This window comes from Larus michahellis, chromosome 3 (assembly GCF_964199755.1).
Source record: "Larus michahellis chromosome 3, bLarMic1.1, whole genome shotgun sequence".
NCBI lineage: Eukaryota > Metazoa > Chordata > Aves > Charadriiformes > Laridae > Larus > Larus michahellis.
The window spans coordinates 58632429-58660210 of record NC_133898.1 but is presented as its reverse complement, the minus strand read 5'-3'; the positions used below and the strand labels follow the sequence as shown (position 1 = coordinate 58660210).

Below are 27782 nucleotides of genomic sequence, written 5' to 3'. Positions count from 1 at the left end.
GTAGAGAACAAAAAAAATACATGTAAGGAGCAAACGCTCTCCAAAGGGAGATTTGTACTGTAAATGTTTAGAAGAATATTTTGGTCTTTTGCATAAATCCAAAGTTTGTCCATTACAGTAATACATTTTTAATTTGGCTGAATTCAGCTCTCCCCCTTCCCACCCCCACCTCATTTTTCAAGTGTAGGAATAAAGGAGGGAGGGCAGAGCCCCTGACCCAGGACACTCAGGTAATAGGAATTGTCCTGTGAATTCTGACAGTTTGTGGCTGGGTTCAGTGTCTCTGACCTAGTGGGGCTGGTGTCTTGTAATTTAACTGTCTTGCATATTGAGATTTGAACATGTAAAGAGCCTTGTCTTGGTTCAAAAAGAAATAATACCACCCCCACCCATCCCCCCAAGAAGAGCTGTTTCATAGTGGAAGTTCCCCTGACAATGAAGCCCTGGCAGCAGAGTAACTTCTGCCCTGATTTTAATTAGATGCATCATCCTGCATCTTCTCTGAAAAAATGAAATGATCTCATAGTAATGTTTCAGCTCAAGGGTGTTTTGTAATAAAAGTTTGAACAAATATGCTATGAAGCACCCCATCCATTCTGGGCTGTGCAGGAGGGTCTCTCACCTGCTCAGATGCATAGGCTCTTCAGCACAGGACCCTAATCCTTCTCCTGAGAAGTATCATGTTGGCTTTATTTTGCCTGACAAAATAACAGCCCAAGAGGCTGGCCAGTGCTCAAAGGAAGCGGTTGTGCGGAGAAGCGAGGGAGTGGTTACGATTGCATTGTTCATTGAGGACAGAGGTGGCCATGCCCTGCCACTGGCCTTCCCCAAGCCCCTCAAGAAAAGCCCCACAACAAGCTGTTGGGATGTGGGGGCCACTCTGTTTCCCCTGACAAAAGCCAGGGCCTTCATGGCACAGTACTGAGGAGTGATTTTAAGCTGAGAATACCTTCCTCACTGGTGACAGTGTTACAGAGCTCTGGCACCTGCTACCCTTGTGATCAGGGGACAGAAGGTTATAAGTTCTAGATTTCAGCATTTTCATAAATTGTTCTCAAAACCAGGCCCCAGTACTGATCCATGCCCCTCTTCTGCTGCCTTCAACTCTACAAATATATAATTAAAATGTTTAATTTTTCAAAAGACAGATTGTGAGGTTTAATACATTCTTTAATCTACCTGTCTCTTCCTCTTTGTCACATTTATTGTTCTAAATACAGAACTTAATTTGATTCAATATTTTGCTATTTCTATAGTTAAATTCTTTGTAAATGGTTGAATGTATGAAAAACATGATTCTTCCCTACAACTTATTTGTTAAGCATTCTTTTACAAACTGAGGGGGAAATGTCAGTAACTCTGAGACTTATGTTTTATGTTTGTTAGAGTTTGGAAAAAAAAATCAATAAATACTAAATATGAAAACTGTGCCAACTATTATTATAAGAAAACAGAATTGTTAGAGCTATGGGCTTTTTTCCTCTTTTAAGCACAGTAGTTCTAACACAGTCATTAATACAATTTGCATTAGCTTAACACAAATACCTAAAATCAGCACACAGTGGGACTAAAAAGTACTTATTTCCTGACTGAATAACTAATGCTGTGCTTCAGCTAAGCACATTGATGGAATGCCACCGAAACTTGAACGCTAATTTATAGTTCCAATATTTGACAGGGCTTCATGCATTATTGCTGTTTTGTAATAGGTATAATAACGTTTTTAAAATAAAAGCGGTCTGCTTCTCAGTGATCAAATTTAATATCTGTCGTGAAACTGAGAACAATTCCGGACTAAATCACTACAGATGGAAAACTGGAGAAAATATGCACAGATTTATGTGGAGAAAACACTGCTTAATCTCATTTATAAAAATGCAAACGACACTCCAAAAATGCTAGCACACAGAAATAGACTATCACAGCACACCCATCTTAAAATTAATCTTTTTCAGAATGAAATTTTCAGCATTTAGCAGTAATGCCATCCTTGAAGTCCATACAACTTGAAAGAACTCCATGCTTTTTCTCAAGTTACTGCAATATATTCCTTTTATTTATTATTGTCTCAGAGGAAGAATGTTACAATGTAGTGTTTGAAGTAGCATTTACTTGGCAGCAGAGGACAAAGGATGCATACAAACACAGGCAGAAAAACAACTTTATACATAACCTCATATTTAGAATAAAAATAAAAGCCACCAAATTCACTACTGAGACCTTGTTTTACTTCTGTAGGGGGGTATTTTTAAGGATTCTTTGCCTAGATAATGATGTAGCTTGATAAAAGCAAAGTACTTTGCAGAGAACAGAATATAAAGCTATTTCCAATACTACTCTTGAAGACAGGTCTGAGGTAGAAAGGTGGTCATGGCTTTCCTCTTCTGTAAAATGTGGGGTTTTTTCTTCTCAAAATAACTATGCTACTTTCTTTAATAGATGAAGCATTTCCAGGAGCCAGCATCTTCTCTTCCCACCTTGACAATTTTGCAGCAGTCGCTCAGGAGTAATACTTAGCATTTATATAGAGCTTTTCAGACACTAACTAAGCAAGCCCTACAACACCTTTGAGAGGTAAGTACTACCATCCCCATTTTACAGATGGGAAAACAGAGGCAGAGTGGTTAAATAATTTGCCAAAGGGTTCAGAAAGAACTGGCACTGGAGCCAACACTAGAACGTGGTCAACGCTGTGCCCAAATCACTCCTTGAGCAGCAGCAGTCCAGGAGTGAGTACTGTGGGTGCAGGACAATCTAGTTGGCAGCACTTCACAAAAACACTAGAAATTCCTGACCTACTGTCTTAATGTCCTCTAGTGTTTTTTGGTAGCAGTAGAGAATTTATAACTCTTCCAATACCGTTTTGAGATTAACTTTTTTTTCTTCAGTAATAATTAAAAACAACACAGTTTAGTTTCTCTCCACTATACATGAAATATATTGCATGCAGTTTTACCAATTAAAGGTATGTCCTGAAATTAAAGCAAGTGTCCATGCAGCGTTGTAAACTCTGTGAAGGCATTAAAATATCTTATGATACTTTTGAAACTAGAGATCAGCTGATCAGTGACATAATTTTCCTGTAATTATCCCTACCCGAAGTACATAAATAAACGATTTCAAAGATAAAGATGAGTTGCAAGATTACAATGCCAAATGATACCATCTATGCGCATCGCAGTTTTTGAAGAAAATGTTCCATTGCTAATAGTATTGGAAAGGGCTTTCTAATTGTCTCTTCATTTCCAAGAGGCTGACAAAAGACCGGTGTGTTTAGATCATCAGAAAGGGATCTCACGGAAATGAGCTTTACTTCACAGACTGTAAATTCCAAAACTTGAAGCAGGTTTGGCACAGCAGGGAACAGCAAACTTTGTCTCTGAACAAAGTTGTGAAAGATTACACTAACATAGACCTTACTAAAAACAACTCAAGCTATCATCTAAGTCCTCTTTTTAGCTATCTCCTGATTCAAAACAAAGTAAGGCTTAAAAAAATAATCTTCCACATGAAGTGTGTTGGCTGGAAATAACTAAAAGAAAGTTAAAAATCTTGGTGCACGAGGAGGAAGATTATGACTCTAAGTGAGAGTTTACCTTGTTTAATGGAGTTAAAATACTGTAGCTTGCACCCAACAGCAATTTTTGTTAACCAGTAACAATAACGCAGATTGTGCTAAATGTGGGAACTTCATATGTCAATCCTGAAAACAATTCAAGGGTAACCTGAAATCTGTGTGGTCAGATGATTAGCATATAAATAATCAGTACAGAACATTAAATGTGTGAGAATATAACTAAGGGTATTTTACAATGTAAAAGCAAAGAGCTGAAAGGAATGTATAAATGTAACATTTTGCTCCAAATTCCTTATGCAGTTCTCTTTACGATTATCAAAAAGAACGTATATAAAGCCCCTGCCCCTTTTCCCACAGCTGTATATTTATACAAATCAGTGACAAATACTCCACTGCTCATTAATTTACAGTTGCATAGAAAGGGAAGAAGAAGAAAAAAAAAAAACAAACCCCAATACTATAAAACCAACATCCTCGTCTTTGGGTATTCAGTGTTTTACTATTTCAAGTAGAACACGCAGTCAGAGCGAACAGCATGTTCCAGGGTCCCATGCAGCCTTCTGATGAAGTGGAACTCGCGACTGGTGGGTTATAGAAAAGGGCTGTACTGCACGTCAGGAAGCACTGGTCGATGTCCAAATGAACACTTCACATTGCCTGTCATGATGAGAAATAACTGCGTCAGTACCACATTAACACGCACAGAAAGCTCTAACTACTCTGGGCTCAGTTCAGTTAAGGACACAGATGTCATCTTTCAAAAACCTCTGTATTTTAAAAATTTAGATCTATTTGCCCAAGACTCAGCAAATCACTACAAAGCATGTAGTTACGAGAAACCTAATTTTACTATACTGCAGTGTTTAAAATTCTTGTTGAGTAAGGCCCAGAGGATGTTAGCCTAAAGAGCAGTAAATATAACTTACGGACTCTCCATGTTCTGCACCCAAAGAAAAAATGTTTAGGCAAACCACTGTCCTACCTGAAGCCTAAGTGATAAAAATTGGAGAGTATAGAGTGTCTAGATTTGGACTCATCCCCTTCAAATGTGATGCTTATTTCCAGGCTCCTGTTTCAGGATTCTGTTCCTAAACAGACAAAAGTGCCTTCTCTAAATGGTTCTGGAAGAGTAGATTTGCAGTGAGACCATTTGGGAATCATGCTGTATCTAAAAAAAAATCACATGCTTTTTCAGGAAGATTAATATTATTCACTGATAACACTGATTGATAGCTATCTCTGTGCCTGCTTAGAGGAAGGATTTCTGAAAAATGCTAGTTTAATTCACTAATAATTTAACTTATCAACAGACTGAACTACAAAGTCTGAGTTATCTGAGTGCAGGACACGATTCGTCTTATTCTCTGTAGAAATTCCTGTATGGGAGGGCAATCCTACTATCCCAGATATTGCAATACAGGAAAGTGTTTATAGAGCAATGTTTCTGAATTTTTAGATGTTCATTTTGGGGAGGTCTGACCTTGTAAACTGTGGATTAATGGACAAAGTGATGCAATTTAGGGGAGTAAGTAGACTCTTTCCCTAGCATTTAATTCTTCTGAAGTCTCACGCAGCAATTTGTGGTAGTCTTTAAAATTTATTTAACAAACTTTCAAAGAACTCTGCAATAACACAAGATTTATGTCCCTCCTTATTTGCCATATGTGGGCTTTAATATCAACCTGAACCTATAGCAACTGTTTTTCCTATTTCTGTTACTTATAAAAGCAATTTAACTGATCATTCATAACAGTTAGGTTTTCGAGAACAAGTATCTAAATACCAGATTGCTTTTTGCATTTTTGTGAACTCTGAAAGTAGCCAAATTTCTGCTTTGGGTTTGTAAAGTGGTTGCCTGCTGGCAGAAGGCAGCTTAATCTAATGCCTAAGAAGCTGTGTGGCTCTTGACCTTTGTGCCCAGGTGCCCGTAGCTCCTGGAACTGAAGCGATGGGCACCAGGGCACAAGGACATATGGATGTCTTTAAAGAACAAGCTTTGGTGTCGCAGAGCTGATGTTGGCTTGAAACTAATTGGCCCTGATAGATTCGAGCTGATTCCACCCATGCAGCATCCCAGAACGCACACCATGGTATCTTTGGTTTTCTATTAACTGGCAAATTCCAGAATCTAGCCTTCCGGTTACGTCGGTCTAGCTTCCCAATAGACCTCTAGGGAAAAATACAGAAAAAAACTCTGCCACTTGACTTTAATGGAACATTTCCACTCGCTTTACTTTGCTTCCAATGACTGTGCAAGTATGTAAACATGTCTCATACCTGTGGTCTGCCAGTGAAACTTGCTGCAAATAGAAAAAAACAAAAGAAAGTTAGAAATTTACATGACTTTGCATCTTAGCAGTTTAAAAACAAAGCCAGGAAATATGTACTACAGAAGACCAGAAAGGCTCCTATCTTAAAAAAAAATGAACGTTTAACTAGAAGTGTGTTGTAATGGTCTATACATAACTTTTTTCACAAATGTCCTTTTCTTGTAACAAATCTATAGGTTTAGGAATATATAGATGATACGAATCATTCCTTTTTCACCACGTGTGGACACATAGATCTATGAGTGCTGTATTATAACACCATCTGCTCAAAATGCTCTGTTCTGGAACTCACTTGGATGCAAAGACAAGAATTCTGCCCAGTGTTGCACACTTGCCTAGTTCTGAGGACCAACCTCATAAACAAGGGAGGTGTTATATTATTATCAAAGAATCTGAGGACCAAAAAAAACCCCATTAAGAGCAGTGTTGACCTTAATATATGCCTAACTGCTTCATAGAGGATATTCGGAGTAAGTAGAAATACTGATTTCAAGATTAATTATAACTTGCAACCCACAAAACCAAATACAACAAATAAAAAGACTGGCTTTATTTTACAGTCAAGATGGACTAAAAATAATCTATATAAGGCTCAGATGCCAGTCCTTAACGAAAGCTGCAGCAAAGCTAGGAGAGATCAGTAGTGAAGACGTGGTGAAAAAAACAGCTTTTACTGGTTGGTTGGTTGGTTTGTTTTAAACGATGCATTGAACATGAAGGCTGTTCTAATAAATATTTTGCTTGGGCATAATTAAAAAAGAGTAAGAATATTATTTTTTTAAGGTTAGGAATACAGTGATGCTCTTAAAACAGATTGCCTAGAGAGTCCATGGAGTCTGCATCACGGGAAGTCTCATAGAACAGGTTAGACAATTGTCTGTCCAGAAAGACAGACCCCTTTCAAACAGCCACAGGAAAAGATGAAGGATTAGATTGTCTGTCGTGGTCTTCCCTAGCAAAAGTCATGCTGTTTCATGCACTCTGTTGAGAAGGTCAGACTAATAATCTTCATTCCAGGCTTCTAAAACAGTCTATGAATCTTACATAGTTAAAAAAAAAAATATATACTCCTAGTGAATCTCCCAAGTAAAAGATATTATAGAATGACTGAAGAAGAGCAAACACAACTAGTACCCACTAATTGGGGCATGCTGGTTTGGTTTGATTTCTGCAGCAACACGTCAATGGCAAAGGGCAAAATCACATGAAATTTCGAATTGTGACTACTTTTAATCTTAAATGGTCAGAAACGCTTCACAGTAAGAAAGGATGTGGGGCCACGTTTTTCACGTGCAGTCCTCCATCCTGCCTCATTCAGGATATTGTCTTATGGGTATTATTTTTTTTTTTCCATGTTTCCTGGTAGCGGAGAGCAGACTCATTATCAAGCTTGCCCTTACACAGGTATGCAAGGGAGTATTTCTGCAAATTTGATGTAAATTCATTTGGGCCAAATGTCCAGTAGCTGCTATACCGCTTGTACATGCAAGACAGAAATTTGCAAAAACAAGAATTGACACTTGACTTGCATTTTCTACCGATTTGTATACATACACACCCTTGACTTGTGCTGAGTAGCTCCACAAGCTTTTGACTTCAAGAAGAGATGCTCCTTAGAATCAAATCCTTAATTTGCAAAGTGATAGGCCCTGAACTATTGAACTCACTGAAAATCTCAAAGGACAGCTGCAACAAAACCTTTTTTGCTAGATCCTAATTTGCTTTCTCAAAATGTGCAAAGTGTATCTACCGTGATGCAGTTCTTCACAGCCAAGCAATGTACGTACAAGAGATAAGAGGGGTATTTTAACAAGATTCACCGAGTTTACAAAGTAGAATGGAATAGAGTTCAATCTCGATGCTTCCAAAAGGACTGGGCATAAACACCCTCCCCCTCACTTGTGCCTTTTAAAACTGATGAAAGTTTAAGAATATAAAGAATATCACTACTGTTTTTCAAAGGCAAAAGAGCTGAAAGTGAACACATACATGTATGCATCTATTTGAAAAACAAAAATACACGAATAACGAAGTTGCCACTTCACCTCCCCTGCCAAAACCAGCAATCTGTATGAAATATTGCTGGAACCGGAGAGAGAGCTCCTCACTCCTGTAAGTGCAGTGACGCTCTGGAAGGAACAGGATCAGTGGAAATGTATGTCAGCTGATAGAAGCCATGCATATGAAACTAATTGGTTTTCCCTTTGATCTCTCTTTAATAGACACTGAATAAAACATCAACTTTCAATGCATTTAAGCAGGGAAAGGTGTTATGTGCTGTGTTAACAGTTATTTCCTCTGGTCAAGTAGTTTAACAACTAGTTCAATAATTAGTTCAGGCAGTCAGGATTGGGCTGTGGTCCCTCCTGTTGCCTAAGACCTTTTTTCCAAGTTTTACTAGAGCAACAGCATTCCGAATTTCCGAATCTACATTCAGTGAAGTTCTACATAGGGTTTACATCAGCGTCAAATGGGATTCTAGGTCTCTTTTGCCTTACGTGGACACAAAATGAGAATTCCATATGGGGCTATAGGCTTTTCTTACAGGGAATCACTTCTGTTTAAAACATGAGAATATTTGTTTATTTCCCTTCACAAATAGTGTATATTGAGCAACTTTAAAGAACAGAATTATGTAGCTTGCATATCTTGACAAGAAATCTCATCAGAGAGATTTTTTTTCCTAGTCAATACCACAAGAATGACTTTTTTTTCTTCAAAAGACCAGCTCAAATTCAATACTATTCTCAGAGACTTATTTTGTTACACTTACAGCAGCAAGCTGGAAATGTACTGTTGATTTGCTCCATAACATCTGTTAGATCTGTGCTGGTATCGTGAGGTGGAACTAACAGGTCATCTGCAGATATGACAACAAAAGAGAGCAATGAATTTAGTAACAAGAGGTTAAAAAAAAAAAAAAAAAAAAAAAAAAGACGACAACAACATTCTGAAAGGCATTCTCATCCAACCTTCCAGTTAAATACGCCTTTATATTTCAAGGGAAACCACTACCTAAAGCCTTTGTAACTTAATGTGCAGGAACTGTCATTGATAATTGCCGGCCTTGGGAGAGGAGGTGAAAGTTACATTATTGATTTGCAGCAGAACTCATTTCTCTTCCATTAAAGTTCAACCATTGCACCCAAGATTTAAACTAGATGAAACTGCCAACAAGGAGCAGCATATAAGAATTTACAGTTAAAATAAATAAAAGGTTTACACGATGAAGGAATTATGCTTGGTAGCTGATCAATTAATATTCTGTTCCATTTTCAGATGATTTGTCACGTAACTTCCAGAGTGAATACACCATTATTTTCAGAAAAAAAAAAAAAGTTTATCTTTTAGATGGTCTTTATTCAATATGCATCAGCAATTTGACTAGTGTTAAAATCCTCCTCATCTTTTTATTTTTTTAAATGCTGCTTAAAATTAAGGCAAGGGAATGGTTAGGGAATACAACTGGCTCTGTTCCTGGCAGTGTTATTAGCATCTCTCATAAATCTACCATTGCCTTAAATCAGACTTGAAGACATTCCACGTTTTTCCAGATAAATTAAAGCAAACCCACATGTCAATGCTGAATGATAACTTTTCAGTATGCAAGGGAATATTTTTCCTGTTTTCCGCAGAAATAAAATATTTTTTTATTCTATAACACGAGGCTTGAAAACAAAACAGGGAGGAAATTGCACTTACGATAATTTGAGAAAAATCTTTTATTTTTTCCCCTAATTTTGAACATTCAATGGTCTGTAGTTATTTCTGCTAATTCCCAGTGGAATGAATGAGTTCTGCTATTGGAGAATTTAAAATAATCTTTCAAGAGAGAAATCCCCTCATGTGCAGAGGCTGAACACTTAAATACTCAGTAACTTCTAAAGATGTGAAGTCTTTCAGGGGTGGGGTCATCAAAATACCAGGATAAGCAGAGGACACAGAAGAATTTTTAAAGCAGCCATCAGGAAACTTCGATTACGTGTTTTGGACATCTGTTCCTGTATCTGACAGACTACTTGGGTGCATGGATGTACTATAGGACAAACAGCTGTTGGCCATTTCAGTCCAGTGAAATCTTGCTCCCCCTTCAGTAAGGATGGATTTGCCCAGTAAATTTACTTGCTAAAAATGGATGGGATCAAGGAGTCTATTGACAGAAATCCATAATTCAGAGTCACATGGATTCTTGTGATACCGCAGCCGTTTGCAAGTGTGGGGAAGCAACAGCTTCAGCTGCAGTAAGTCTTGCTCCCAGTAGCATCACAAAGCTTTGTTCCTTTATATTTATAATTCTTTTCAGAAAGATGCCAACAAACCTATTCAGTAGTCACCTATAGACCCACGTAGCACATTATATGATCAAAACGCTTACCTGTCTGATGAAACTGCGAGCTTGTGTCTTGCTCGAGCGGGTAGCCGAGGGCAGAGTGCTGAGGCGAAGCACAGGGGGAGGCGCCATTAACCCGGGAGTCCGACTCAGGCTACATTAAAGACAATAATACCCAAATTTAGATAAATTGTATCCACAGAATTTAATTGTGGGCTTTTATGCAGTCTTCCTGCTCCTTTCCTTTTGAATGCGCTCTTTCGTGTTTGCTCGCCAAACTATTGAAAGTTGTCTTAGGTCTATACAACCGTTAGGGGGGAAAAAAACCAAACCAACAACCTGTTAAAAGAAAATTTAGACTTAAGTGTAATTCTCATGAGACTCCAGTTGATGAATTATTTTTTTTCCTCTTTTCCTTCTGTCTTGTAAGAAATCCTTGGAGGAAGAGAGTAGTAATACAGTTTTTGAACTCCAGAAGTGATTGTTCTTAAAAAACCAGAAGCACCTGAAGCAGAATTTATACTATAGTATATATAGTATACTATAGTATATATACTATATATACTATACTAACTGAAGCAGTTACAGAATCTTACATGAAATGGTTGCCCCTGTCATTTACCTTTTTAATTTCAAATCATCAAATTACTTCCAAACAGCTTAAAGAGCAGATTATTTGAGTAAATCTGTCAAAAGCAGATTTATAAAAATATAATTACTTTTAAGATCTTTTTGAAACTGAGACTGAACAAGTACCTAGAACATCTATAAGACTTGATGCAATGAGGTAATATACAGAATGGCAGTTAATTTATGCACAAGTTTTCTCCTTTGCAGCTCACAGTCTTAAGTGCAACATTCAATTTTTTGCTGCAACTTCTATTTTAAAAAAACAATCTTCAACAAAACTGAAGATTGCTGAACAATGAAAGATACTTTTTCTTCCATACACAGTGGCGAGAAATAGAAGGAAATGTCTCCTTGAGCACTCAGCAAATCTTTTTTCCTCCTCCAAATCTCATCTCTTTCAGCATGCCAATAGCAACTTCCAGATTTGACTAAAAGAATAAATCATGAAATAATGCTCTGCATATAGAAGACAAACAGAAACTGAAATGTTTTCAAGCCAGCCAAGGATTTTACCATCAAGACACTCCTACGAACAGTGAATGTTTATCAAGTAGTTAAGCAATTTGCTATTCAGTATCAGGCTTCAACCCAGCTATGGGATCTAGGTAAAATGAGCGTGGTGATTTTAAATAAGCCAAGCCTGGAATAACTAACTCCAGGTAATTCTGTATAGCCAGGAACCTCTGTTCAAGAAGAGGTTAGAGCTGTAATGGTAAAGAGATGAAGCAAATTCTCCAAGGGTTACGAGTTACTTCAGTACAGAACAACAAGGCCACCTCCAGCGGTGGAGTGGCTGCTTGCCCACTCCACAGACAGATAGACAGAGAGAATTTGCATAATCCAAAATGCAAACTTGCACCCGGACTGGATCTCTGTCCCTCTTCAAGCAGTAACTGTGGACAAATGGTGCAGAGATGGCTGAGGGTGACTGAGGAAAGAAGATCGGTGCCAGACATGATACACAACTGCAGTGCAGCAACACATAAGCTAGATCAAGGATAGTCAGGCATTGTAAAGTCAAGATTAATTGGATAGAAAGGAGATGCCTACAAACTTAAATGATGAGTTAGTAGTGAAGGTTATTTAGTATCGCTTAGGAGTGCTACTGCAAGTGACAAAAAAACCCTGCAGAACACGGAGACTCTAACAGTGGATAAACTGAAAGGAAACAAAACAGAATACTTTACGCTGATGTAACATATATTGCTGCAGTGGTCAGAATGAAATACTGCAGTTGGATTTAAAGAAAAACAACAAACCAACATAAAAACAAACCCCCCCAAAACACATCCCCTTCTAATCAGAGGACAATTGCAGATGACTTCATTTTCATTTAAATACACAAATAAATGTTACACTACATGGTTCCAGTGACCGCAATAACAAGAAAAGCCAAAGCAACCCAAACCCTCTTCTTCCAAAATCAGGACAAATCAGTTAAGCAAATGAAAAGTGTGATTTGGAGCAGAAAGGGAAGAGTTCTAGTAATGGTATAAATGCTTTAATATAATAATCAGATACTGAAAAATCTTAAATGCAAAATAGTTGAGGATATAGCTTCATGTATTTACATGATTTAACAGTTTTACTGGGAGAGAACCTGAGAAAAAACTGTAGAAAATCATGTTCTACTTGACCCCGGTTGCGTAACATCTACAAAATCTGATCATTTCCATCATCAACCCCCTTCAGGCATCATGAAGTTAATGCCTTCTGATTTGTAACAACCCAGCAGACGACTCTTAAGCCAGAAACCATGAGAAAATAGCCTAGATGTTACTATATGCCGCCTTCTTCTTCCGGAATAAATAAAAGCAGAGAGACCAAGCATGACTGTATAGGGATGAGGAGGAAGTTTCCAATTCCAGTTTCTGCAAGCTTTCAAACTTATTTTTATGTAAAATCAAATAATGATAGAAAGGGACAGACGGGTTCTTCTCCAGAAAACTCTGAACTTGAGGTTTCTTTCTTTACTACCTCAGTTTTTAATGCATTTCTAGGAGAGGTATTTATTTTAACCAATTTTGATCTACAGTGCCTTATTTCACTGTGCCTCTGGCTGGTGTCTTTCCCAAAGAATGGCCTGACGTGTTCTGTGGCTTAATGGATAGATAAAACACCTGTTCTGTCCTTGGCTTCTGTTGCTTTTGGTAAAAAAAAACAAAACAAAATGCCCCCCCACCCCCCCAACCTCTGAATCACAGAGAACCTCAAAAAGGCCAATTCCCTTTCCACATCTATTACAGATGTTTCTTCTTGTTCCAGACTTATTCTCCCAGCCACAAAAGAAAGAAAGTCTCTTCTGCTCTTTTGATAAATCTCCTCTGCTTTCAGTTGAAGAGGGAGCTGCAGTCCCTATTTACTCTGTCTTAGAGTGAATCCTATAGCCATTGACAGATGATTTTAGCTCCCATTAACTTCAATATCAAATTCAATATGAAACCTCTATTCAGTAGCTCAGACAAGCAGAGAAAAATCCAAACAGGCTTTAAATGCCCTTCATAATAGGTCTTACTTCTACTTTGCACATGCAGTATCTAAAAGGACTGAAGAAAGAAAAGTGAAAACGGGTTCTTTATTTTTTCTTTACTTGATTAACGTGCTGGTATCAAACTTGTCACAGGCCAGTTCTGTTTCACCTTCTTCTTTGGCACTATAATCAATCAGGCAGACAAAAATGACAACATCGTGTGACAGCCACCAATCCTTTGGGCTTGCTAAAATAAAAATAGTATGGTAACCTCAGAACTGTGACCTGAAGTAGGCAAATGTGTGGTGAGGACACATGCATATTTCTGGTAAAAGCGATCCCGACAGAATGTCTTAGAATGCTCTCATCTGGATTAAACAGTTAGTACAGGAAAGTTTTGAAGTTTTGTTAATTCTCTACCCAAATATCTGCACGTAGATAGACTCATTCCATATCTTTTAAAGAAAAATCCCAGTATTTTAGATTCACTGGCAAGTTATTAACCCAAACAACAGTCAAGAGGCTGAGTGGAGAAGAGAAATGGAGAGACTTGACAGGAGAGAGAAACAGAGATGGCATGAAATGCCAGCCACAGCAAAGAAATTGCTGTAAACCAGTTGTGTCCTTTAATACCAGTAATTATTATTACTGGTATTACAGAGTTGTTATGTGTTTTGACATTGGGACTTACGAGACTCTTCCACCCAAATCATCCATCTCATTAATGAGAAAAGGTATACCTTATAGACACTAAAAATAATTGTGACAGCCAATAAAAGCAAAATAAACAAATAAATATACTCAGATCTTCAGCTGGCTTCTGATAAAGTCCTTTCTCAAGCAGTGAAAAAGGTAAAGAATTTCATAGACTGACAGAGAAACAAACATGCTGAAGAGTGGTCATTTTTTCAGAAAGTTAAGGGGGCATTACTGGGATTCAGTGCTGCTTCATGATTGTATTAATGTCAAAATAAAGAAGTTCCAAAGCATGTATACTAAAAACGTGAATTATTTACAATTTCCAAATCCCCTTCAGGGGAGTAGCTTCAGCATCCCTGGGGACAGCCCACAAAAAATCTGCTTAGTGGCAGGTCAAAAAAAGCCTCCTAAATAACGTAAGGATGCATATAGAAAGGCACATCGAAAAGTCACAGGTATATTATAAAAGCAATAATGCAGACCTTCTCATAGAATTGACCTTTTACCAGGCCCTCTACTAGAAGGCAGAGGAGAAACAGGAACCGCTTTGGGAACAGCACTTGGAACTATCAGCAGCACAGCACGACTCCCCCAGAGGGGATTTTGGACAGGGAGCAAAAGAGCAACAGTATATAGTTAATAAGGTGTAAATGATCCGACATATTGAAAAAAGTCAACTCTTCTACCCTACTCTATCAGAAAGCACAAGTTGCAGGACGCCCACAAAAATCCAAAGGCGGAGCTGAAAAGAAGAAACCACTGCCCCTCCCCCCACCCACTTTATCACAACACACGTGTATTACCCTAAAGGTCTTACTAAGAATGTTATAAGGATACTGAAAAGATAACAACATTATAAGGTTATCCACAGCTACATTAGAAAAAAAGAAAGTTTTAAAGGCTGAACATGTTCCTGCTTTAAGCACTAAGCTGAAAGTGACTGTGGGTTTGGCAGAACTTCTGTGTTTCTATTCTACGGCTGTTTCTTTGCAGATTTTAAACCCTCCTCTGAAACACCTAGTATTGGCCACAGTTCTCAAGATACTTAACGTCATGAATGATTGTGAACAGTTGCATCAGTTGTTATCTTCCCTGTTAAATATTTAAGCTACTCAAATACTGATTAAAGATGCTGGAATAACAACAACAAAAATACTCTGCTAGAGGGGTAGGGAAGCCATTGGAACAGATGCATCTTATTGCTATTCAGCCAAAACCGCCTAGAAAAATGACAAAGCCAGTGAAACAAACAAAAAATAATCTTTATCACTGTCATGGGAATATCATCTACAGCAGGAACTTATGTAATTTTGATACCTGGTTTCTGTGGTCTGTTTCCTGGCTTAGTTAAATCCTTTACTACATATGGCCAGTCACCTGGCTCAGGGAAGGCAGAAATCATTTGCCTCAGTGGACTCTGACCCAAATGTACCAGTTAGGAGGAAACATTTATACAAATTTCTCTTAATCATTCAAGCTTCCACACATGATACAGTACAAACTAACATCTCTAACAACACCTTCTAGGTGTTGCTGCTGCTGTTTTTATAATCTAGATCTGCATATGCTGACTTCAGAAGCAATCAGCAGTTTTTCCCCAACAAAGAAACCCTACAAGCTCTTAGCTACCGACATTTGCTAAAAGGCTCTTGCCTTCAGCGTTACTTGTGCGCAGACCATTTTGCTGTAGCTTATTGGCCTAAATATGCTACTCAAGAGGAACTGGACTTTCACTGGAATAAACTGTTCCTTTGCAATTTACATGTATCTTTGGCAATCTGTCTTTGTCATGCTAAGAAAGGCTTCAGTGACTAACCGTGACAACAAATAAATGAATTATTTAAGGAAAGATTGGAAAACTGAAGTCAAATACAGGGCATGACTGGCACCACTACCTGGAATAGCGTATATATGTTATTCCCTCTGCTTTTTAATTCATGAAAAACTATTGCACTTGTCTGTGGTATTCTCAATGTTTCACAAGTTACCATGATCACTCGAGCACTTGTAATAATCTTGTGCTCATTTGACTTTATTTGACTTTCACCGTGACTTATACTAGAGGGTAGGGAAAAACGTCTTCCTGGAAATGACTGAGTGCAACAGACCAAACTAGGGCGGTGAAAATATCTGCAGTAAAATTCCAACACGTTTGTTCCACCAAGAAATCCATCATGCAGAAACAATACCGGGGAAAGACATCAGTGTGCATCTACCTGCTCAAGTAGCTGCCGTAGCCGGTGAAGCTGAGACTCCAATTGTTTATTGTGATCTTCCAATATTTGCATCCTTGCTTCCAGGCGACCTTTATGTTGCCTCAGGAGTTTAGCTTCAGCAATGAGCTCAGCATCTTCAGAAGCATGCTGAGGTGACACGACGGAGTCAGGAGGTGATGCAAGAGGGTTTATTCCTCTCCGAAGATGTTGCTCCTTTAGTTGCTCATATTCTATTTGCAGATTCCTGGTATATTGAAAACAGGAGGGTAATGATGACTTAAGCAAATTAAAATTAAAAAAGTGCTTAGATCAAACGATGTTATTATCACCTCCAACTATAGAACACAAGTAGCTCATACAAAGACAATGCCTTGACTTGTGGTTTATGGGAAAGAAAACATAAAACATAAAGCAATAAGATAGAGGTGAAACTGAGGTATTTTATCACAGACCCGCCCTCTTCTACCTAACAGGGTCAGGCTGTGCATGAAACATGCCTCGATCTACCTCTTCTCATCTCCAACAACTATACATAGTGCATGGCCCAAACAACAATGAGGTGACATTTTGGACACCAGGTAGGACGATTATGAGACCTTTGCTCTTCCTCGAGGTCAGCAATGATGCGCTCCAACTCTCCTCGCTCTTCCTTTTCCACTGACTTGAGTATCTGAGCAGGACTCTGCGGCTGACTCACAGGCGACTCTCCTCCCAGCGTCTGGCAGTACTGCTGGATAAGGGCGTGCTCATCCTCTCTACAGCAATAAAACAACACAGATAAAGACAGAGCCGTCAGTAAAACATCTGAGCTCACGTAAACTACGTGAGCAAACATCTTTGTCAAGCCAAAGGGTTTTGTTTGTTTATTTATGAAAAAGGACTAAGAGAGCAGAAAATAAGCCTGCAAGAATCTATTATATAACTGTCAGATACGTGTCTCAGCAAATGGTATTAAAAATTTTATCAGTTGTTTCTAAAAAATATACTGCAAAAAACCCCATATAAACATACAATGCACAAGAAAAGGAAAACTGATCTGTAGTAGTGTAAAAGACCGGTTTACTTTAATGTATGCATAAAGAACAAGTGCTGCTGGTGGTTTGAAAAGACATAGTGAAAACAAGAACCTGAGATAATATAAACCAAAAATGACTGATTTGAAACACCTTAAAAATAAATAAGACCAAAAATGCTATCAGATAGTTCCTTTTTTTTTATCATAAATAGGTGGCATTTTTAATATTCTTTAGAAGATAATTTTGGTGCGCTCGATTTACCTGATAAAATTAGAGAGAAAAAATCCCCACAGAATTCTTCAAAAAGTCCGAGAGTAATGACTCATCAAGTATCTAGCTAACACTGTGCACTGCACAAACGGACTGACAATGCTGCAAAAATAATGCTATAGGTTTTGAATTAGCATTATTATTTCCAGGGTTTTAGTCCCATTTTAATGTACACATGCGATACCTTGAAACTCAAGGGTAGCAGATCTCCTCCTCCTCAAGCAGATTCAGGGACAGAAATAAACTCTAACACTGTCCTCTTCCTGACTCACATAGAAAATACCTTTTGGTAAGGAGATGCTGAAGTCCTGACACTTTCAATTATGTTATAATGTCCAAATGAGTTCCCTTTTTTATTAGGTGTGCCTTTCCTCCCCAGTTTCTGGCTTTTCTCCGTAAGGAGTCAGATGAACAGAAAGTGAAGGGTACCATGTCCTAAAAACAGTTTGCTTGCTTACTCAAGAAGGATAAATCAGCAGCAGAAAAACATATACTATTCATGTTTTTAAGAGAGAAATTGCTGCAGCAGTATGAATGCTGAAGAAAACCCTCCTTAAAGTCTCTTCTTTGCTTGACTACAACCAGAGACTGCATAGAATCATAGAATTGTTCTGGTTGGAAGAGACCTTTGAGATCATCAAGTCCAACCGTTAACATAGCACTGCCAAGTTACTGTGTGCCTTACAGTACTGTCCCTACAAACTTTATCCTCAACATCTTCTACAGTTAAAGCATCGTCAACAAGAGAAAAAACACATGAGCAGTATACATACGCATATTCAGATAACATTTAGAAAGGAGACTTCTTCATATTAAAAATATTTCTTGTGTTGCCCTTTTCCCTACAACTGTTGGAAAGAGGGATCTATGAATTCTGCTATTAACCGACTGTGGTCTGACATAAGGAAATGCATCCTCACGGACTGCCTTTGAAAGCACATACAAAGAATAGGAAGTTCATGATACGCAAAGTATTCATTTTCCAAGTAAATGTGTAATGGAGCTTTTCAAGAGGCTTTTTAAAATTTCCTGTCAGTCAATTTAACATCTTCCATCACAAAAGATCCAAGTGTACAGTCTAATTTGAATGAATAGTAAACCCAGTTATTTAGAAATGTATACCCTGGAAGAAACAGCCGTTATTTCTGTGGTGACAAATAATCTATAAACAAACAAATGTACAAGTAAAACACACCAGGAGTTTTACAGGCCATGCACATGGATTGGGGTTTTTCTCAGAAATAAATTCAAGCTCTTGGGGTAAAGGGAGCAAATGTGTGTGACAGGAACAAATGAGAGCTGCAAACATACTGTTTGTGTAATGGAAGACCCTATTTTATCCTGCTGAACCAAGATTTTTTGGTAGCTCCATACATCAATACCCATTTAAAAGCATCACCAGTATTAGGAGCAAGGCAAAATAACCACAGATTTAATAAAAACTGATTTCTGGTGTCTCTCTGTCAGAAAAGCACTTCCATCATGCAGCAAAGTGATTTGGTTCTTTGTAGTACTCCTTAAGACACCCTTTTTACTGAAGACTAATCCCGTGGTAGAAGAACACGGAACTATTTCTTCTCAAGGATAACTATTCCCTATCTATCCAAAGCTATCCCGTGCCCTTCCACTATCTGACTCGTCAATGAGATTTGAAAATCCAGACCATTACAATCAAACAAATGCGCAAGTAACACTATATGTAAAAAAACCCAAATGAAACAACGACAACAAAAAAATTTTAGCCTGTGACAGTTCTATCCACTTTAAAAGTTCATGACATTCTATTCCACATAAGTTCATTTATGATATAAAGGTTAAAAACGGTCAGGTATGAAGACATCCTTCCACAGAGCTCTCGTTGCGTATCACTTTCCTTCATCTTATCCCTTGTCATTAACTACTGGTTTGCAAAAAGTTTACAATTGAAAAAGGAACCTAATTAGTGAGTTCTGCTTTTAAAAAAGAGTCAAAAGTTTAACGGAATTAATATACATTCACTCATTTCTAATCTGTCTTGGCAGTACTCAGTACTATATTCATGAGAAGAAATGACAATATTGATCTTCCCATGCAAACGAATAAATGTAATGAATTTTTCACTCAATACAGCTATATAATTAAAAATATAATTGGAGTTGCGTGTGAATTTAAGTCCCTCAAAAATAAAGGGGTTACCTGACAGTGTTGCCTGAAAAAGAAACAGAACAGTGCTCCTCCCCCCCGCCTCCCCCCCCTTACCTATAGAAAAAAAGCCTCTAACTGGTTTATCTTCTCCACGGCTTGAGTGATCTCAGGGAAACCCACCATAACTTCTTTTCTTATTTTGTATTTGTCTAGGTAAAACTAAAGCAAATGCTAGTGCAGTTAATGAAGTTTGGATCAGGTCTTATTGCAATAACAAAAACCTTGTGGTACTTCTCCACACTTTAACCATCTTGATTAAAAAAAACCCAAAAGACAAACCCACCCCTTATAACAAAATTTTTGGTAAAGTGATGTAACACCTTTTGGGCCTTGCAAGTCTGCTTCTACAGCCCTGGAAAACGTGCAGAATTCCCCCACTGTGACCGAAACGGCTGCACTAAGCCAGGAAGTGCTGGGGATTCAAAGTCACATCTTCAGGGGGCACAGAAACAGAGTGTTAAAGCAGACTAGAGAGAGAACACAGCTTCATCATCCAGGTTTCAAAACCCTGTTTAGATATTAATTGAAATGATACAATGGGACTACACATACAGCCTTCTTTTCTGCAAGGGTGTTGATGTTGTCAGGAAAGATTCACGTGATCAAGTAGTTTAGTCTGGTTATTTTAATTAGCCATCAAAAAGCTGCTGTCTACATTTTAAGATGATGAATTATTTTATGAACAACCATGCAGGTCACCTGAAATGGATTCTTTTTTTAAATAGGGCTCTGTAAAGCTGGATTTATTATACTTATTTGACTTTACTAAATCTGAAAACTCTGTCAAGATTTTACATTAGGTGTAACCTCATTTTTTAATGAAACTTAGAAACCAATGAAAGAAAGAGCTTACCGAGTAAACGCTTAGATACTTTTGTCTGTATTGTGGTCCAGTAAGTGAGAATCGACACAGCTAAATACAAATGGTTCAATAAGGATTCCAGATCATTTTATAGTTTGGACTCCCAGTTATTCCGTCCAGAGGAAATTTCATTTCCCTCCTCTCTCGCTGGTTCAGAGTCTGCACAGGACAGACTGTGAATATTGACCGATGTGTTTTCAGGGATCACACCTTGTAGCTGACAGCAGGCTTTTTCACATGCTGGAGGAAGTGCCTGATAAAAGATGTCTTCTGAAGGAAAAGTCTAGTTTTACCATGTGTTCTACCTCTGGTCTGTCTTGCAAAATTTGTGGTTCAAAAAACCTGAACCTTGAATCTGCACCAGCAAACCTCATGACTGTAAGAAAGACAGATTCATTAGGGGGTCCCAGGGCAGGGCTTCACAATCCCCTACAACGTAAGGGAGTGACACGCGCTCTGCGGCACTCAAACACTTTAATTTTGAGAATCTGGGACTCTCTTCTGCAGAATTGTTTGGGGATGGCAATCAGCAACCAAAATAAAAGCACAACATCAAAATAAATTTGTCATCCTTTCTTGGTGGTTATTCTCCTGAAGACCCTGCGTGCTTTGAGAAAAAGCTAGAAGTACACAAAGTCCTTCACAGCAGAGACTGCAGTTCCTTTTCAGCGTTTCACCATAGTAGAAAGCAGTACAAATGACATCCCAGGAGGTCAAGCTTGAAAGAAGTATGTCTCAAAGGAAACGAACATCCAGACGAGGAAGCCCCGGGAAAATGGCCTTTGAAATATCCTATTCTCCTTGTGGATATATATTTTCAAGAGGTCTATTCCAAAACATGCATTATGCATGGATAAAGCAAGAGGCAAATAATGTCTCATATAACTGCCCTTGCATCAAGACTATGCTGTGGAAAGAAAAATTCAGATTTCCTGACAGTCACTTTTCATCAGTATATTATTTTATCTGATTAAGAAAACTGATTGTTAAATTACATTTCAGATAGTATGATGTGGGTATTTGTGATCCTTCTTTCATTTTTCCTGTGGCTCTTATACTAAGCACCGTGCATTCTAGTTCAAATAGATTTTACCTTGACCTACTGATGCTATGAGAAATATTGGAATAAGGTTAAGAAGGTCCTGCAAAATGCTTTGTCTTTAACTTACTTGTTCTTTTCCTAATTTTATCATCATGTGGAAGTAATTTCTCATATGACAACATGCCTTTTAACCACTTACATCATGTCAAAGTATTCAGGTACTACAGGCTGGGGCTCCAGTTTGTCTTTGAGTGGCAGTGCCAGCTATAAGTTCCACTGGCCTTCACTGCTTCTTCCTACTCCTGCACCTGAGTGGACGGCCCCTAACAAATAAAATTTCATATCTGTTCCAACTCTGCCTACAGTTGAGTGTGAAATGGCATCAATGGTGCTGCAGACATGAAGATGACTGGTAGTAAAGGCATTACCCAGAAAACAGCTGTTTAACATTTATACAGAAATTATTTATACTATGTCCAGTACACTTAAATTCAGTATGGGCTAGATAGGATAGTTTGTACATTACAGGAATCAGAGGGTTACATTCTTGTCCTATTTTCCCAACAAAGTTTTTTGTCTTTTCGTTCTGTCACACCATGATCTGTCACATTGTGAGGCACAGCTTTCTGTTAGGGACACTATTTATCATTCTTTGTGGCAGAGTCTTCATTTTTTACTTATGCTCATCTTCACTTGTGAAGAGGCCAGTCTGCTTTTAAGATATAGATGTTTTTGCATGAATTAAAGCCAAAGAAAATCAATCACAACAGTTTAGCCTAAACATTTAGAACTCCCTAATGTATGGAGAAGATGATATGAAGGAAAAACACTTTTATTCAACGTATTTATATCAGAAAACTCATGCATGAGAGCATTAGAATGTTTGCTAAGAAGCTGGACATCCTACAGTAAACACTATGACTTTTTTTTTAGCTATCTACGAATATTTTTCCAATTGATGAAAATGTGTTTTTTAATGGAATTCACATACCCTTAGCGGAGGGGAGGGTTAGAAAAGCTTAGTTATGGAGATAGAAGAATTCATAATTACGTTCAAGACAACAGGCTTATTAAAACCCAAGAAATTTCTTTGAAGAATGTTTTCTTAACCCAGTGGCATATTACAGAACGTTCCTGCAAAAAAACTCATGGCGTTTAACTGACGGTAGAAGTTCTCTCATTGTCATTCAAATGTAGAACACTTCTTACACATACTCTTTTGAGCATAAAGAGTGTTAAACCGATTGTTGATGAACTTGTTAAGCCAAGAAGACCAAAGCAGTAACTTTCCAATATTAAATGCAACTATGCCTCTCTTATAGGTTCACAGTAAACTGAAGGACTCTTGAGGACCGATGAAAATAAGATCACAGAACAGAACTCCAATTATGAGAAGCAGATAATTTGAATTCCAAACCAGAGATCATCTCCTAAAGGTTCAAAAGTATACCATAAGAAAATGAGATTTTGCTCAGACAGGTTTACAGCAGGGGCATCTGAGCTGAAAAAATGCGCATCTAAATTTCAAATTGCTCGTTCAAATTCAGTCTCTAAAGAATGATTACACCGTGCTCATTTCTAAGTCAAACTGCATTTACCATTAAGAACAGAGCTGAACTATAATCCTAAACTCCCAGTGTTCCACCTGTAGGCGACTTATGAACCAAACTGGGATCCTAACTTCTTAGCTGTTAGAAACCTGCCATAGTTTAACTCCAAACTTTAGCCACAATTTTGTGAGTACTTTGGCATGTACCTTAATGAAAGCAAGCATTATTATCTGCAAATGAAAGAGAAGATGCCATTAGGTACAAAAGTTACTTTCTTGTCCTCCCTGGCCTCTAAATCTGTGCATATTTTGCTTGCGTAGCAGTCCCCTTTTGACAACAGGACTAAGAGCTAAATTCAGAAGTCCCTGTCTCATGTTGGTACAGAAGTTCACAGTGTTCGTTCTTTTTCTTAAAATAAAGGTGATTTTTATAGGCGAACAGGGAAATTACATTAAAATCAGAAGCCAATTTGCCAGTAGAAACGAAGTGTTTACATGCCCTTTTACCATTGGGATGGAGGGTTGTTTGGTCTTTGTATATAAGTAGACTCATTAATTGAAAAATGAACAACTCTACCAAGTGTGTGAGCATTTAGCTGTTTTCAAGTTTTCAGCTTTCCCTGCCAAGTGGCAGTATGTTTGGTTTGTTGTCTTTTTCTTTTAAGGGAACTCAAAAGGAAATAGTTCGGCTGTGCTTCTGTCACTGGTGAGCTGAACAATGACAGGAACACGTGAAAACAGTTACATACGAAAACAGCTTTATTAGTTATGTAAAGTAGAGTTAATTTAGCAGGAAACAGGAAGCATTTTAAGGTGATCACAAATGCTTCTCTGAAGGAAAATATTTTAAATCTCAAATTTTTAGTATGTTCATAGGTAGAATAATTTCATGATTAGATTTTAAAACAGTAAATTAAAGTTATTGAGAACAACAGCATTTCCCGACTAAAGCTGAGTAAGAACAACTTCTGTTTCCTCTGTAAAAAAGCTGATGACATCCATTAATAACTTAAAAGAAGTGGAGTCCTACTACACTAATTTAATGAATAGAACTGATGATACAGTGAGGTTAAAATATTCATGTATTTTTACATTGAGAAAAATCATATTTAATTCATCAGTAGTTTAAGGGGTTCTATGCTTTCCGGGTTCAGCAATGCATTTTAATGAAAGCTTTCACAATAGAAGTGACACATAATTTGAAAAGGAAAATGGCATTGATAAAATTAACGTGGGGCTGTGTTTATACCCCCAAGTACAAACAGATGGATCGTCTGCCACCAAACTGAAATCTAAGCAAGAAGTAGCAACACTGTTCTTGCTCTGCAGAACTTTCAATATCGATGATTTAGATTTTTTTTTTTTTTTTCAATGAGAAAATTGTCCTGGGAGTTAGCAAAAGCTATCAACCCACTCCATTGTCAACTTCGACATAGAAGGATTTCTTTTCTAATCTGATAAAAGCAGAAAAGAACTAACAGACTAGAACCTACAGAGCTGTGACTTTCTTCCAGTCGTATGAAATATCCTCACTTTTAAAGCAGAATAGCTGACAAATGTAGAGTTCCCTTACATCATCAAATGAACATCACCAGTTTCTACAACTGGTGCTTGGAATAAAGGAATTTATGCAGGCATCCTTAATGTCATACTTTAGCCACTTTACCTGGGACTAAATTCTGCATTACAACTTATGAGGATTATACCACGCAGCTAAAACCGAAGTTCCTGGCAGCCTTAATGAGTATGAGTTACTTACACGCTTCCTGTGGTGGAGCTACTGTCCGTGAGGAAGGAGCCATTGGTCCTTTCCATCTGTGCGAGCCTGAAAGGCAGGGAAAGACCATGACTGTCAGAGAACGTGCTGCACAACTTAAACAGAGGCAACTGTGAAGATCAATTCTACTTAGAAACAGCTCAGATATGGCAATCTTGGTACACATAAATAGGAATAAACTCCTAGATTTTGTGACAGAAACCTATAGTCCAGAGGACTTTTATGAGAAACGTGTGCTGTGATTAACTAATTCTACTTGCCAAGCAACAAAGAACAAGTATATTTTCTATCTCTAGTATAATTATCATTCGCACCACCACAACTCTCTTGGTAAAATTAGTTAAAGAGATGTTTTCACAGATGGTTTTCTTTTTGAATTTTATAAAGCTGGACTAACAAAAGAGGATGAATACTTTTTAAATATAGCACATGCAACACATGAAATTATGCTTGGCAAATAACATCACACTGTGGACAGACAAGTCCTGGAAAACAACACGAAAACCAGTGTAATTACAGGGAGTCATGGCCTGTGGTTCTCATTTGGAAGGAATTAATCTAAAAGGACTGGATCATTATACTTTACATGTAAGGCCATACCGCTCTAAAATCACAGCAGAAATTTTCTGTCTATTCAATTTTCTAGGAAAGATATCTTAAGACACATATGCAAAAATCTAGGAACGCTCAATGCTGTGCACATACACTGAAGTGCACCAAATACAGATATTTCCTTTACTCTTAAAGTATCTTAATTTCATATATATTTTTGCAAGTGTGTTATGCATAATTACAGACATCTTTAAACTTCTTGTTAAAAGGAGTGGGCAAGGCCCTAAAGAAATTGGAGCTCTGATGTCTTCTTTTAGCATGGAGCAAGCTTGCCCATCTGTATGTTTGTTAATAATCCTCAGGGTTGAAGAAGGATAAACAAAAGCACACACAGGATGAAGTTGTCTGTGATTGCCTCGTCCCACCATGGCTGGGCTGGGACATTGTGCTCCAACACCTCCCCTGAAGGGAGGGACAAGCTCCTGAGTGACTAGAGACATTCAGATCATCTCCGCTCCGGGGCATCTAAACGTACCTAGCTCATGGTGAGTAGCGGGATACAAACTGAAAGCTGAGAAAGGGAATCAGAAGCAACTCAGAAGTGACACAGCACATCAGAATGGGGAGACGGTACTTGATTGCAGGTAGGCGACTTTGTTAAGAGAAAACTGGGAGTTGAACGCTTTTCAATCAGTGACAATAAAGGTTTTAAGCCCTAATATACTGGCTTTGCTGGGCACAGTCTTATTAAGGAAGCCCTGGTAATATTTATTGAAAGAAGCTTAACTGAAAAGATCAAGACAACAAAAAATATTTACTAGTTTATATGGGAAATATGCATAACAACAGATCCAACCAGAAAGCACACAATAATAAAAATTGTATGAAAGATACAGATGGAGTAATGTCTTAATTTTTAGATTTTATTACTAGAGGGAAAAATCATCTTGAATAGCTTTAGATAGTTGACTTATACAGTAATTAGTATTTTTTAAGTTTGAGGTTTTGTTAACCAACTTCTGCGCAGAGCAGGTACTGGTTTAGCTTTGTATCCTGCAAGAGATACATGGTCCACCTTCGTCCACCTTCAGCAAGTCTAATCCAGAGCAGAGCTGGTGAGAGCCGAGGGGGAGCAGAGGGAAAACAGGTATCACACCTGCCATCTCCCTTGATCCTTAATGCGGATCCAGAGTTTGTGATTCGTCTGGGCACAGAAAGCCACAGCATTCTGGCACCACAGGCTGAAGAAAGGACATAGGGAGACAGAAAATTCTCACATCTTTCTAGAGAAGTCTAGGTTTTTTGCTCTCTTGTCTAGTTTGTAGTCCCATCCATGGGTTTTAACTGATTACAGCACGGCCTAAGTTATAGATTCAAAGAAATGCTGGGTGATTTAAATGATTTACATGTTTGACAATGTACTATGCTGCTTACGAAGGATGAAAATACTGATTGTTGGGAAAGAGAAAAAAAGAAAAAAAAAAGGAAAAGAAAGAAAAATGTGGAGGCTGACAGTAGGTAGCCCTTCAGGGTTAGTTTCCACCCCATTTTTCCCCTGCTGCTGCAAAGATCATCTGTTGGGTATCCTGGGTATTTAACAAACTGTTCTGTAGCTTTCTCCTGGTGCCCGTAAGTAAGAATTCAGTTACCTTAAACATGAGCTCTGAATTTTTATTCAAAAAGCTGAAAAAGTTACCATTGTTTATTAATTGTGGAGATCAGATACAACAATAAAAACACCAAAAGCAAAATTAAGCCAGTTCCCATAGTAGTATGAATCAATTTCTTTGTTGCCTAAAAGTTTGGTGTTGTTACTTGTTTTTGAGAGGGTGCCTCTGGTTAGCGCTTAACCATCACCAGCTCTGAATGTACAGAAAAGAGTTCAACAAAACACAGATGCACTTAGATGGACTTGGCAGAATAAACATTTTCTCATTAAAGGACTAGGGTGACCCCATAAAAGACAGAACATGAAACATTTGGAATTATTCTACGCTCTGCTAAAAGTCAATGGTAATGGATAGTGTCAACCTATTACAGAAGAAAATGAAAACCTGTGTCTAAAACCCTACAAGGAAAAATTATATACCAAACAAGTTCAGTTTATTTCCAAAGGCTAAAAATGAAGAAAGAAAAGGAAAGCAGCACATTTTAGAAATAATTCATAGTAATTCTGCAACAGTTTCTATTCTGTATGACAGACAGCGGATTTAATGCCTCTACTTTACATTTAATACGACTGTATTCAGAAGCTGATGATTTAAAAACATTTGACTTA

The 27782-nt window shown here is 37.9% G+C and overlaps 1 protein-coding gene across 5 annotated transcripts in view; it reads right to left on the bottom strand.

Annotated features, from left to right (window-relative positions):
- Positions 1–2034: 2034 nt before the first annotated feature.
- UTRN (utrophin) overlaps positions 2035–27782 on the bottom strand; it is a 391420-nt gene continuing 365672 nt past the window's right edge. For all 5 annotated transcript variants that reach the window (XM_074580341.1, XM_074580342.1, XM_074580339.1 and 2 more), the window contains 7 exons: positions 24935–25000; positions 16849–17007; positions 16253–16496; positions 10283–10391; positions 8681–8767; positions 5855–5877; positions 2035–4234 (listed from right to left, as the gene is read on the bottom strand). In XM_074580341.1, the coding sequence (XP_074436442.1) occupies positions 4226–4234; positions 5855–5877; positions 8681–8767; positions 10283–10391; positions 16253–16496; positions 16849–17007; positions 24935–25000 (697 nt within the window). In that variant the 3' untranslated portion in view covers positions 2035–4225. The remainder of the gene's footprint in view (positions 4235–5854; positions 5878–8680; positions 8768–10282; positions 10392–16252; positions 16497–16848; positions 17008–24934; positions 25001–27782) is intronic.